At 34.0% G+C, this 15,192-nt stretch overlaps 2 protein-coding genes across 8 annotated transcripts in view; both read left to right on the plus strand.

Annotated features, from left to right (window-relative positions):
- The window catches only part of LOC123551540 (choline transporter-like protein 2), a 58,944-nt gene extending 54,455 nt beyond the window's left edge, over positions 1 to 4,489 (plus strand). For all 7 annotated transcript variants that reach the window (XR_008367436.1, XR_008367437.1, XR_008367438.1 and 4 more), the window contains one exon: positions 1,806 to 4,489. The gene's annotated coding sequence lies outside the window, so the exon portion shown is untranslated. The remainder of the gene's footprint in view (positions 1 to 1,805) is intronic.
- A 2,776-nt stretch (positions 4,490 to 7,265) lies between these two features.
- LOC123555353 (choline transporter-like protein 4) overlaps positions 7,266 to 15,192 on the plus strand; it is an 85,779-nt gene continuing 77,852 nt past the window's right edge. Inside the window, exon 1 of the mRNA XM_053525050.1 lies at positions 7,266 to 7,398. Coding sequence (XP_053381025.1) covers positions 7,350 to 7,398 — 49 coding nt within the window. The 5' untranslated portion in view covers positions 7,266 to 7,349. The remainder of the gene's footprint in view (positions 7,399 to 15,192) is intronic.

The following is a 15,192-nucleotide window of genomic DNA, read 5'->3' on the forward strand; positions in this document are numbered from 1 at the left end:
GTCAGATACAAGAATGACATTGTCCGAAGCATTTCTTCTTCATGCATGGAGGGATTTTGATGTAACTTGGCACAATTATATACCATCATGAGACGAAGTGTCATGCGCAGTTCCCTTCTTTAGAATTACCTCCCTTTGTTGCTACTTTAAATAGCTTTTATTGTAACTTTTTCATTACTAGTCGTAGGGAAAAATCGAGACAACTTTTATGTAGTACAACATGCATGCTACATCCAATTTTGAGGTGTATTTTGACCAATCTCTACCTGGTAAAGATTTTTTTGTGGACTTGCAATTTTTTTTTTTTTTTTTTTTTTTTTTAAGATTAACTCCCCTTAGTTGTTACTATAAATAACTTATATTGTAACTTTTTTTATAATTGACCGTAGGGAAAAAACAAGACCACTTTTCTGTGGTACAACATGGATGTTACTTTCCAATTTTATGTGTATTTTAAGATATCTACCTGGTAAGGAGTTTTTTGTGGACTTAGAAAAACAAAAGACTTACAATGATTACTAAACAACCACAAAATTAAAATTCCATTTGCAAATACAGCTGCTAGACTAAAGAAATTTGCTGTGATGGGCATATATTGTGACATTCTGGCACTCGTGTTCCCTGTTAGCTTTCCATTCCTTCTTTTTACAGTAGCCATATAGGAAAACATCATAGCTATACTGTTCATGAAAATTAATAAAATTTAGCAGTAAACCACCTCACCACTGACTTATTCTTTCTTTCACATCTTTAAAACCCCTGATGCGGACCACAACTAAATGGTTCTTCAAAGCTTTCCCCAAAATTAATACTTTCAGACACTAACTTGCCAGGAACTTTAGCCTTCAATTATAATATGCCCGGCGGGGGGATTGGCCATGTCTAACATGGCTCTTGTTTTTAATTACTTCCCTTTTACGTTACTATAAACAGCTTATTTTTAGTAACTTTTTTATTATTGGCCGTAGGGAAAAACCGAGACCACTTTTCTGTGGTACAACATGGATGGTACCTCCAATTTTTAGGTGTATTTTGACATATCTGTACCTTGTAAGAATTTTTTTTTCTTTTTAGTTAAATTTCTTCCCTATGTTGTTCCTGTTCTTTGGACTTTATTATTATATTTTTTTTCTGAGGGCCTTCTTGTCCTCAAGTGCAATGATAACAGGTGAGCGATATAGGGCCATCATGGCCCTCTTGTTTACGTAACAGATTTAGTGGTCTGGCACCTATTTCAATGTGTTGTTCTTGTTATTGTATTCCCACTCCAGTGCAATGACTGAAAGTTTGCATGAGATTCTAAATCCTTATTATTATACAGATGTGTTACATGCAATAACAGGATTTGCCTTTTTTGTCCCATTTGTATTTTTTGTAATTTTGTATATGTATTTTACCTATGTTATATTTAGAATCATATTTAAAGTTATATATGTAGATACATAGAACACTGCATTTAATACTTACACATTTAAATTTGTACTTTATTTTGTATTTTTCTATCTCCACAAGAGCTTTTTAATGTGTGAGTACCAGTAGCTAGACTTGACTCTTTTCAAAGTTTAAACAGATCTTTGCAATAATTTTACATGAATTTTATATATTAAAGTAATATTTATAATTAAGATAGTTTCATTTCAAAAAGCTCACTTTTAAGGGTAACTTGATCTTCTCTATCAATTTTTGAACCTCCAAATTCAACAAGTATTTATAGCAATACACCATCATGAATTACTGCAGTTAGTTGTTTCATATATAAATTTACTTGTCAGTGACATTATTTTATATATATTATATTTGTACAGGAACTAGCATCGAAGAACCCAGAAATTTCTTGGATATGACTGCTGAGGATGTTCAGTAACTGAGAAAACACTTGTTCCATTTTCAGTCATGTCTGGAATGTAACCTAGTCTGGCATGTAACCAGGCATGTCTTAACAGTTACACAGTGATTAATGTTACATTCATTCCATTCTGGTAAAGTCTATCATGGCATGTAACCATGTATACAGTGCCTTAAGAGTAACAACATGATAAATGTTACATTCATTCCATTGTAGTCATATAACTATGTAGTCAGTGTCTTAATGTAACACCCTGATTATGGTTACACTCATGTCATGTAACAAGGCATATGTGTTTTTTGACACTGTGATTAATGTTACTCTCATGCTCACTTGGATGTAGCTTATTACTTTCACATGTGTGCACTTTTCTAAATATACCATAATGTAGAAATTATTATTTTCATACTAAGACATTAAGTGATAGATAAGTACTATGAATACATTCCAATTAAAGAATGAGTGTGTTTTTGAACGATTCAGAAATGTGACATGTTGTAGGATTTTCTGTATAGTTGTATTTTTTTTTAAACAGGACATACACTTGGCATTTGTGCAGCATATTAAAAAAAAAGAAAGAGAAAGAAATAGATATCAGAAGGAATTGACTTTGCAGAAATACATGTATATAACATTATCACAAATCAGCATTATAATTATGATAATTTTTTGTGATGTTTATCGGGTTCATTTATTTTGATATATTCCATTTTTTTAAGTATTGATTTCTTTTGTAAAGTTTTGTACATCTCCCACAGTTGTCAGATGCATGAATTTATTGTAGACAGGAAATCCAAAATGTTTTTATTTTTGCAGGATACCAATTTCTTTTGTACTTTTTTAGAATAACTTTGAATTTTTGAAAGACAGCAGTGGCTTTGTGCAATAAGCCCCTGGCATTAATTTTGTTACTTAGAATCAATGTGGTCTTTTATAATGTATTAATTCAGTTTTTACCAGTATATATGTGTTTCAAAACCAGATGTGTTTGAAGCCAGAATGTTGTACCTCTGTTTTAGATAATTTGGCTGGCTTTATGTTACACGTTCTTGATTCATCTTGGATTGAAAATGCCCATCTTTGGCTGGTCCAAAGTGGCTGTATAATATATTACCTGTTTGTTGTTATGCCCCACATATTTATGTTGGGGGGAGGGATTGGTGGGGGATGGGGGCATATAGCATTGCTACTGTCCGTACATCCCAAAATCTTGTGTCCAAGTCCTTCCACACTATTACCCTGATTTGCTTATAACTTTCACATATGAACAAGCTAGATGAGCAGATAACCATTAAGGAAGGTACTATTGCAGTGACTATTTAACTGACAGTTTTGCTATATAGATTACAGAGAAAAATTCTTCATGTCAAGACGGTCTTTACTAAAAACTTTGCTGTTTAGAGGATGGCACAGTATGTGGGGGCATCCATGTCCAATTGACACAAGTCTAGTTTTTATTCTGGTATAATATTGGATTTTTCTAGATATCAATATACGCTGGAATGGCTGTAACATAAAGAGAATGATGCCTCCTTGGTAAAAGAAAGAGAAATTGAAAGAATAAGATAAATTTGTATGTAGAATTAAGAATGCAAAAAAAGTTATCTTAAGATTTGAGTTATAATTTAAAAAAAAAAAAGATTTCATATATCATGATTTTTTTTTATTTCTGTTTACACTGATACCATTTCAAATTATTTTTCTGAAATATTGTATGTATTTGTGGTTTTTAAAATTTTTATGTACAAATTTTAGTTGAGATACCAATGTATAAATACTTTTGTACAGTGTGTTGATACATCTTGTTTCTTCTATGAGAGTTTTAGATACAAATTTTGTCTCCCCCATAGGTGGGGGAGACATTGTTTTTGCCTTCGCCTTCTTTCCGTCTGTCGGTCCCTCCATCCACATTAAGCTTGTCTGGCAGACTGGCTTTCACAGGTCAAACTGCTGGATGGATTTCAATGAAACTTCACAGGAGTGATCAGTACCAAGCCTAGTTGTGTATATTGCTGACGCGTTCTGCTTCGCTGCACAAAATGGCCTCCAGGTCTAAAGGTATACATAGAGGAGAGACATATGTTTTTGTTACAAAAACACCTTCTAGTTTTCTATATTTCTAAAAATAACAGAAAATCCAGTAAATTTGTAATAAAATATAGAGAATCTTGCTCATTGTTTATTTTAAAGTTGATATCTTATGTTAGATACATTCCATGAAAGCATCCATAAAAAAAAGCACCAAAGAAAATTTTATAGTTACTTTTTATCATTTATCTGATATTATTAACACCAGAGTTGTAATATTGATTTTAAATTGCTTTTTAATATTATGTTGTGTTAATGTTTGTAGACAATACAGAACTTTTCATTGTTTTTATTTTGATATATAAAATTTTACTAAGTTTCGAATTAACAGCAAGTTACATATGTTTTGTGCATGAATGAAGTTTTAAAAAAAATTGGTTAAAAAGCAGTTTGTCTGATCACATTTGCCAGCATAAGACATACCTACACATCAGAAAATACATATTATGTTTAAGAAATGTTTTGCTGTTCAATCCTAAAAGTGATTGTGATACCACTGTATCTTTATTCTATGACTTTTATGAATTCTTTAATAAAATACGTCTCAGAACACTGCATCATGTTTTATTGTTTAATCCAAAGGTGTCTGTTATTATCCCATGTTTTAAACTTACAATGTACAGATTCACAGTTAGAATCTTCAATATTACCCGGAATTTCATATACAACATGTTTCTGATTGTTAAATATTCCTACAAAGAGCAAAGAAGATAAAATGCTTTTTTTTTCATAAAAAAATTCTTATGTCTCACAGTCTTTCAAAACATTGTTGATAGTTATGGACCTTGTGTCACATGATAATAATGATTTTAAGTCTGGATCAAAACAATTATCCAGTAACAGACGTATAAAGAAAGTGCATCAAAATTAAGCTGATTCTAAGTGAAAAGGGGAGATAATTCAAGACATATTGATGTGAGAGTTATGACCCTTGTGTCATATGATGTGGGTGATGATGTGGAATAATTATTTTAAGTCTGAATAAAATCCCTGTAGTACAGAAATATAGTGAAACTGCATAATTTTTAAAACCCTAAAATTCTGAGTAAAAAGGGGCATAATTCATGAAAAATTGGTGTTAGAATTATGAACCTTGTGTCCCATGAGTTGAGTTATGATGTGGAATGACTATTTTATATTGGAATCAAATCCATTTAAAAAAAAAAAACAGAGGTAGAGTGAAAGCGCACTAAACCAAGATGTGGAAGCATGCATACGAATGCTGACGCCGGGTTGAGTAGGATAGCTCTCCATTTACTCCATGTATCCCAGCTAAAAGACTATTAAGAACATCTGCTTACCAAAGACAATGTTCTATGAAGTTTGACAAATGTAGGTATAAACATACTCTATAGTCAGTTTTCAGTCTAAAGGTCAACGTGACCTTGACCATTAACAAAGTTGTCCACAGGCATCTTATGAATGTTGGAGGCTGCATTTAGTCCCTAATCTCCAGTTGAGCCGTGCCATGAGAAAACCAACATAGTGGGTTTGCGACCAGCATGGATCCAGACCAGCCTGCGCATCCGCCCAGTCTGGTCAGGATCTATGCTGTTCGCTTTTAAGCCTACTGGAATTGGAGAAACTGTTAGCGAACAGCATGGATCCTGACCAGACTGCGCGGATGCGCAGGCTGGTCTGGATCCATGCTGGTCGCAAACCCATTATGTTGGTTTTCTCATGGCACGGCTCAGTTATTGTTCAGAAGCTGTTTTTATTCTCCAGTTCATTGCAGGCTTGATCAGCTGATTCTCTTAAATATTAGTAGACATAGTTTGAAGGCCAAAGGTCAAAACATTCTGTAGTTTTTGGATGGCAACTGGTTTCAGTCTCAAGATCAGTGTAAATTTGACCTTTGACCAACTGATTCCAAGAACAGTAAGTACCATCTATGAACTGAAGCAATTTGATGATCCAGATGCTCTCAAGTCACAAAAACTGTCCTCTACTGGACACAATTACTGACCCGTAAAAAGCTATAAATAAACCCTCTGGTAAGTATAACAAACTTCAAACTGTCCCCAAAACAATAGGGTTCATCTGTTGACCACAGGCGATCTTTCTTTGAAGCATTCTCTAGTTCTCAGATACTGTTTTCAGTATTAAAGATACTTTTCTATTTGTATATGAGCTTAGTCGCAACTGGTAACCAAAATACTCGACTCTTCCAGAAGACTACAAGAAGGGGTTCTCTGTTCTTCCGGGAAATCTACCCTTCCCTTCTATTTTTCAGCAATATTAATGGATAGTGCAAGATATAGAATGCTTCCAATTCTAGAAACTTGCTTTATTATTTAGCTTGCTTGGTGTAAATCACTCAAACACAGGAATCTTTTCCCAATGTTGGTAATTTTAGTTGGAAGAACGGGGGCTAGAACTCACAGCCTCTGATTTCGTAGTCAGCCAACCACTCTTCTTGAAACTACTGTGATCATAAACTCATAAATAACAGGAGTCTTCCACTAACCACAGACAATAAATCAATGCAGTTCAACAGCAACAGGCTCTAGTATTTTTTGTTTTTGATTGGAAACCATTTTCAGCGTAAAGGACATTGGGATTGCAACCTCACGATAATAAGGGTTGGCTAAAGACAATATGCAATCAACCTGTGAAGTTTAGCAGACATATGCTTTAGCATTCTTCAGGTATTGATTGCAGAAAAGTCACTGTGGCCTTGATCTCCCCATGCCGAACCAAAAATGGGTCCTATACTGACCAAAAGCAGTTAATCCATGAAGTTTGGAAGCCATACTTTAAACATTCTTTAGTTATATATTCCAGTTTCGAGGAAGCTGTGACATTCGCCCACTCCCAACGGGAAAATATCTACCGACAACAGGCAATCAAGAGTGGTGTCAGGGGGTGAGGCAAAAATGCACCAGAAATAATATCTGTTTAAGAGCACTGGATAGATGTAGATGTAAACACACAGTTAAATGGGACAAACTGACCTCTATCCTGCCCTGAAAAAAACAAAAACAGTTACAAGTACAGCATTATAGGATAATAAAATATAAAAAATGCTCATTTCATCATTATATATACTAATGATCATTGAATCCTGATTTTGCATTTTTTTACATAAAGTTTGCAAACTGAAATTGTACTGTATATTGACTATACTTAATTCAAAGTACACCAAAGAATGTTTGTTTAGAGAAGTGTGAACATTTGTAGTTGTACATCAAAAAGTTGTCTCCCTTGGTACACAGCATTTAATTGTCTCCCTTGATGCGAATGACAAGTACAGCAAAGTTTGCCTCCCTTGATAAGTTATCCAATCAGGTCAGGTTGTGCGTTATCAGTCCGTCACGGGGGAATTTTTGACAGCTGATTTACAATTAACTGATAAACACTGGACTGTTCATTGAAGATTGTTAAATGATGTGAGGATTAACACAGAACAAAAACAATGGGGAAGAAAATAGAAGATGAAAAGATTGTTCTGAGTGAAAAAAACCGTAAGTTTGTTTTTACTTTTTGTAAGTCATCAGTTGTAGAAATAAGCTGATTTGATTGCCTCTAAAATGAAAATTATCGTTAATTAAATACTGTATGATCTATGGCATGTCACAACTGCACTTGCCGAGTTTATGATGAAACATGATGTTAATTTGCATACAATCATGACGTACATGACTGTATAAAGTATGCGTAACCTTACAAATGCCAGAACATATATAAGCGGTGCCATGAGAAAACCAACATAGTGGCATTGCGACCAGCATGGATCCAGACCAGCCTGCGCATCCGCGCAGTCTGGTCAGGATCCATGCTGTTCGCTTCCAAAGCCTATAGCAATTAGAGAAACCGTTAACGAACAGCATGGATCCTGACCAGACTGCGCGGATGTGCAGGCTGGTCTGGACCCATGCTGGTCGCAAAGCCACTACGTTAGTTTTCCCATGGCACAGCTCAGTTATGAGCACCACTTCACATAGATGATAGAACGACCCCATCTAGTCCAACTAGTCTAATTGCACAGGTCAATATCTCTCCTCCACAATGTAACGAGTATCACGAAAATAGATCTATCTCAGAATCAGTTCTGACCTCAAATTATTTGGACTCGACCTCATCATACATTCTCCTTTTAATTTTATCAAGACTTAAGAGAATCATTTTAATATAGATAAGATAATGGGAAGAGGAATTTCGAAGAAAAATTATTTTATCAAGTTTATTATAGAGAGAGAATGTTTGGGTAGAAATGTTGTCCATCAAATGCTTATGGGTACCACAGGTTGTATGCTGACGGCGTAGCTTCCTGTTGGCAGTGTTGGCATGTACCTGCACTTTTTTTCTAAGAACTGAAACAAAAATAGCATAATGATGAAACATTATAAAACAAAAATGACTAAAAGGCCTGAAAATAGATCTATTAATGATATTTCTTTCAAACAATCTACACAGACTGCTTATTCATAAACAAGAAGCTTCACTAATGTAATTATTATGAAGCTTACACTGATAAAAAACAGCTTGCCCAACATCTTGAAATTTGCAGTTATTTTTGCCAAAAAAAAACCAAACAAAAAAACATGACTGTGTAATTCCACTTTTTATTACTGATGACTTCCATGGCATTTAGACTCTATTGTAAAGAAGCAGCAAAATATCTTTTTTTTAAAAATCCTTGATGTCATCACAAAATTGAAATAATGGTAACTGACAGTTAAGCTCTTCTGATAGAATAGTTTGTAGAAGAGATTATACTGTAGTTATTTTATACAACTTAGATCTAGTTGTTTCATCAGAAAAAAAATAACTACATCTAAGTTGTATAAAATAACTACTCCTTAGATGTCTTGCCATTGTTAGAACTATTCTTCATATTTCCTGTATAAAACAAGTAATATGTACATGTATTGTTAATTTAGATTTCTGCATTAAATTTGTTTTATGAGCAGATGTACAGAAGATAATTTTGCATGGTAAAAACTACAACAGAATGCTCCCCCACCCCAGACCCGTCCAAAATGCAGCTGGGGTGATGTAGAATTTTCAAAATTTTCCCATGGGCATGATCCCCTTAACTCAGACGTCCATTAAAAATAGTGCCAACAAATTGCCAAGCTCTGCCCCTGTATGCCATGGAATGAACATGTTCTGTAAAAAAATTCTTGAAAGTGCTAATTTACTTAGAACTTGATCTTAACATCATGATGTTGCTGTATTTAAAGATAAGTATAGTTTGTCTATTTTTGTTCATTCAATGAAAGACAAATTGTTGCCTCTGTTTATATAGACATTTTAAGATCTCATTTTAATACAGTCAAAAAAATAAATTTCGATTTTCACAATACTGGTACAATTTATTGTTATATTGGTCAGGTACTAGGTACTTAATTTGTAGCAGAGATACACTCCTAAAGCTTGCCCAGTCCACTGATAACTGGGTACTCATCCAGGCCCAAATGTAGTAGAAAAGATAAACTAGTATTTGTGAACTCGGAAGACCTTTTTGTACTAGTTGTATTCCAAATATACACAATAAAAATAGCAATACATCGTAACTGCCAGAAGTTATGTGTAGGTGTTATATTATATTGTATGTTCATACTATACTGTTTGCAGATCAAATTGCCCCTTCAATTTTTTTGAAATCGATAGAGTTGCACGTTTACGTCATAAAAAAGGTGAAGCTGAAGCTATTTTTTGAGTAATCCTGACAGGTTAACCCCGCCCAATACATTTATTGAATGCGTCCTTGACGTAACACAAAGCGCACACTCTGACTCAATCTTTGAAATCGCCGTACTTGCATACATTGTAAAGTACAATAAGGTAATAATGGACATGTTGTTTTAAAAGTAGAATATAGAATATTTCAACTACGTTCAAATGGAAACAGCGTTTTTTGTTTGTTATGACAAATATTATCAATGAAATTTCCAACCACGCAAGGTATATAAGGTTTTACAGAAAGGTATCATGGAAACTTCAAGCTATGCGAAACTTGTAGATCTAATTGTCATATCCATAAAAACTGATTAATTTGTTATTCAAACTTCTGCAGAGAGTCTTCCGGGGGTTTAGGGGTTTACATGTACATGTGAATTTATCTTCTATTTATTTGAAGTCGTTTAAACACTATTTCAGTTATTTACAAACAGGCAGTTGATAAGCCTCGTCTTCGTTCATGGAAAGAACCAGTAATAGACTCACATAAGTCAAAATAATTTGACGTTTAGTTTGTTTTATATTTGTGATGGTCAATCTAAAAGGACCAAAATAATTGAGGATAAATCACAGTACACCGTCATGTAAAGTTATTCGTTTTATTGCTTGCACATAATGTGTAACGCTAATCGTGTTAAGTACATACATAGGTTTAAATCTCCAGAAATTTAGTATTTTGGGGAATTATGATAATTTTTACATAAATTACCTGAGGAATTGAATCCCCCTTTTGGTACATGTACACATGTAAGTTTTATTTGAATTTATCTCATTATCGCAACAAAATCAGCATTTTAACCCAAATCGGCAGCCATGACAATTTCTTTCGAGTGGAGAAAATAACTCGTAACTGTTTCCTAGGATCGCGTCAAATTAGTTAGACTAAGACTCACATATTCCGTAAGAAATTACCGACTTTTTTACTAAAGAGGCATGGTCGGTTCCAAGAATCGAACTTAAATTATGCCCTTTAATCAATGATGAGCAAATCCAACAACTCGACGACGAGTCAGTCGCGCTTTATAATTATTGTGAAAGCTAAACTCGAGATACATTATTTAAAAGAAAAGTCTGCAGCAAAAGGTACTGAAATTAAGGCAGAAAAATGCCTGTAATGTATAAGAGGGTGTCTTTTTTTCACATCCACGCTACCTAAATGTAGTGTGCATTGTGGCAAGATTCATTTTAATTTTAAATGAAGATTCATTAGACGAAACAGAACTTTGTTTTCTTCATTAACAGGCAAATGATGAGCAGTTCATGAACTGTTAAAAATTTAAGAGTTCTTAAAGTCAAGAACTCCATTTTTATACGCCGTTTCTGAAAGAGTGGGGCGTATTATGTGAAACCCCGTGGCGGGCGGGCAGCCTCCAAAAGCATGTCCGCTCTCAAGTTGAGCATTTTTCATCTGATCTTCACCAAACTTGGTGACAATGTTTGTGGGCATTATATCTTGGCCAAGTTCGATAACCAGCAAAATTGCACCAGGCACTCTTGAGTTATGGCCCTTGAATTACTTGAAATCTGCAAATTTAGCCTTGTCCGCCCTTTAAGTCAAACAGTTTTCATCCTATCTTCACCAAACTTACTGACAATGTTTGTGGGCATAATATCTCAGCCAAGTTCGATAACCAGCCAACTTGCCCCAGGCAGTCTTGGATTATAGCCCTTGAATTAGACCAAGTTCGATGACAGGCGTATTTTGTGACAGTCTGCCACTCTTGTTCAATTTTGACTAATATATTGATTTTGAGTTTGAACTTGCCCAAGTTGTCATGGATGTGGTCAGTTTTAACTTGTTTTAATTATCATCATTTTAACTTGCCTTTAGCTGATTGCAGATTTTATCTTGTCCTTAAAATGGGTGGTGTCAGAGCAAAATGCCCTTAAGCAGCTCTGTCAGTTTAGCAATGCAACAAGTAAAAATAAATACAGATCAGTAAGAATTATCCATATTTAAAGTGTGTGCACACATGTGCATTTGTTTGTGCTTTTTAAAAAAGAAGAAAAATGGGTATTTTTGTAAAACACTATCATCCGGGTACATCGTATTATGGGTAATACTGTATCTTAAATCAAACAATACTTCATAAATAGCTTAAGTACCATTATCTATGTTTATAATGTTTGCAAAGTGTGTTAAGAATGTAAATTTACCCGGATAAAAATTCATGGACATCAATGTTCTGTTGAATATGACTCACTTCCAGAAGTACAGTTAAAATAAGAAACATGTGATGATATCATATTGAACATTTTGATATCATTAATGAAGTCTTTATATTATTATGCCAAGCTGGGATGCAAGCAGACATGTAATTTTTATTAATTGATGTATATTAGAGTTACTGAACACAAATTGTAGACAGAATGAGAGATATGTTATCTACATTGTATGGCATAGCTTCTCGTCTTGTCACTCCTGTACAGCCTGAGTTACTGTTCAGTTTCAGTAAGTCTGGGTGACTATCAAAGACAACCAAGTCCATTTATGAAATAATTTAAGATGATCATTTACACCAGGTCCTATTCTTTTTATCCCCCGACGAAAGTCGGAGGGATATAGTTTTGGCGTTGTCCGTCCGTCCGTCCGTACATCCGTCCTTCAGTCCATCCGTTTGTCCAGAGCCATATCTAGGAAATGGTTGGGAATATTTATTTAAAACTTCATATACATGTTCACCACTATGAGTTCTTGCGGCCCGTCAAGCTTCAGTCAGATTGCCCAAGTAACACCAGAGTTATGGCCCTTAGAAGTTTCTAGTGTTAACTATATAGGGTACTATGAATATGGCAATTTCTGCATCATAACTTTTGATATATTTGACCTAGAACTATGAAACTTAAATAGAATTTAGATCACCATAATGTGGTTGTGTACACATAATTTCATTCGGATTTATTTGTAAATTAAGAGTTATTGCCCTCTAATTGTATAAAAATCCACATATTTGTACATAACAAACTTACCATTTGGTAGAATTTCATTAAATTTCTTTCATTCTTTTCCATGAACATTTATTGTAAACATGTGAAGTTGTGTACCCACATCTGGTCACCCCCTTACCTTGATCACACCCCTCCCCCCCCCCCCCCCCCCCCCCCCCCCCCCCCCCCCCAAAAAAAAAAAAAAAAAAAAAAAAAAAAAAAAAAAAAAAAAAAATTCCTTATTTTAGATTTTTTTCAAACAAACTTCATATACTTGTTCACCACTATGACGTTATGGGGCCCATCAAGTTTCAGACAGATTGCCCAAGTAACACCAGAGTTATGGCCCTTAGAAGTTTCTAGTGTTAACAATATAGGGTACTATAGATATGGCAATTTCTGCATCATAACTTTAGATATATTTGACCTTGAACTATGAAACTTTAACAGAATTTAGAGCTCTATAATGTGGTTGTGCACACACAATTTCGTACAGATTTCTTTTGTAACTTCAGAGTTATTGCCCTTTAATTGTCTAAAAATCCACTTATTTGTACATAACAAACTTACCATTTGGCAGAATTTCATTAAATTTCTTTCATTCTTTTCTGTGAACATTTATTATAAACATGTGAAGTTGCGCACCCACACCTGGTCACCCACTTGCCTTGGTCACACACACTCCCTCTCCCCCCTCCCCCCGCAAACAAAAAAAAAAATTTTTTTTTTCATTTCTTATTTTAGATTTTTTTCAAACCTTCCATGATTATTTATTAACATGCAATTTGTACCATTCCCCCACCTCACTCCTCCACCCAGTCATGCCCACCACTGATCATGCATCCTCCCCCCCCCCCCCCCCACCTTCACCCTTTTACCTTTTTTTTTTTTTTTTAATTTTTAATTTTCCATCAATATTTATAATCAACATGTGAAAGTTTGTTTCCTCTCCCCATTTCCCTGCACCCCCACCCTCTAAAAAAAATATATATATACATATATCTATATATATACATATATCTATTTCCATTCCTTTTTTATTTTTTTTTACAATGTTCAAACTTTCAACATGTTAAGTTGTGACTGCACAAATCTTGCCCTCAGCCATGTTCAAGATATCTTACCTGTGTTCTCTTAAGGACATCTATTCTTTTAAGTTCAAATGTACATGTTAAACAGCAACGCCTGGTGCCAAACCACTCAAAGACAATATTTTGTTCCAGTTAAACTTCAAGCTCACATTTCAATTAACTGCATTTAATTTTAAAAGCTATATTATAAGCTTATTACAGTAAGCATATCCCATTCAAAATAAATTCTTTAGTCAGGATCAAAGTACATACATTTATTATGTACTCTTTAATTAAACATTTGTTTTCTGTTAAAATTGATTTTGACTAATGAAATTATTTGCTTCTTATTAACATCCTTAACTTTTTGTCGGATATATTTTTTTGCCATTCCTCACCACAAACCCTTTCGGCGGGGGATACCAATTCATCGAATTTGCTTGTTTACTTAGTATTTGATACATCAGTTTAGGAATGGATTTAAAGCATTTTTAAAACTGAATTTTTGTTCGGAGAGTATTCATCAGGTTACTGGTTACTTTGTTACTACATGTATTTTTAGAAATATGCAGGTATAAAATAAGTATCTGAAGTTGAAATTACCTCCCTTATGTCTTAACATTAGATAATAATTCTTGAGATAAAAACTTGAATATTGTTTCAGATTGTTATAATATCTATGAAAAACAAAATGTGAAATTGGAAATTTTTTGAAGTTAAAAGAAATACACAGCTTTATTTTTGCTATTTTCACCATAAAGGGAGATAATTGCATATCTTAACAAAAGCTATGAGAACAATGATTACTGAAAATTACATAGAATACTGTTTAGATGTATTTGAATACCTTTAAATGATGATATAGTTTCATGATCTTCAATAACTTATTGTGATATTGTAGTGCGCCGGTAAATCAATCCTACTTTCGTTTTCACAACACATGTGCTCTTCGGTGTTTTACGATACATACGCGATATTTTAGTGTCAAATATTTAGTAACTCATCGGCTTATGTATTTTTCTATAAAAGATTCACTTACTGACTACAAAATCCATATTTTAAGCCTTACTTATCTATTTTTCCATGTTAAAACACTTCAGTTTATTGTGTCATCCGCCATATTGTATGCTGTTTAGGCGTGACGTCATACACGTGCAAGTAGTTATTATTTACGTCATCAAGTTTCCTAGATCTAGTATATTTTTCTAGTAGGGGGTTCCTGTCTATACTGTTTGACGAAAACTTTTATTATTTATTCGTATATTTTAGCGCACATTCAACTACCACTCCTTATATTGTACTTTTATATTTATATGATGATTGTTCGCAGAAATATTATCTTTTTACTGCTATTAAGCCGAGCACATGTACGTCTTTTCTATTGCTGTTTGAGGTGTCGGAACTGTTTGAAATACTTTTGCGCCCTTTTTTAGTTTTTTTTGAACTATCTCAAACACTGTTGATTTTGTTTGAAGTACCCGTATATAAGGCGGTGTTTACTGTTTGACAGCACTCCGCAGCCTGTAAAATCTTGGACATAGCTTTCTGTAGAAATTCGTTTCAGCACTATAAATC

This window comes from Mercenaria mercenaria, chromosome 15 (assembly GCF_021730395.1).
Source record: "Mercenaria mercenaria strain notata chromosome 15, MADL_Memer_1, whole genome shotgun sequence".
NCBI classification, from domain to species: domain Eukaryota; kingdom Metazoa; phylum Mollusca; class Bivalvia; order Venerida; family Veneridae; genus Mercenaria; species Mercenaria mercenaria.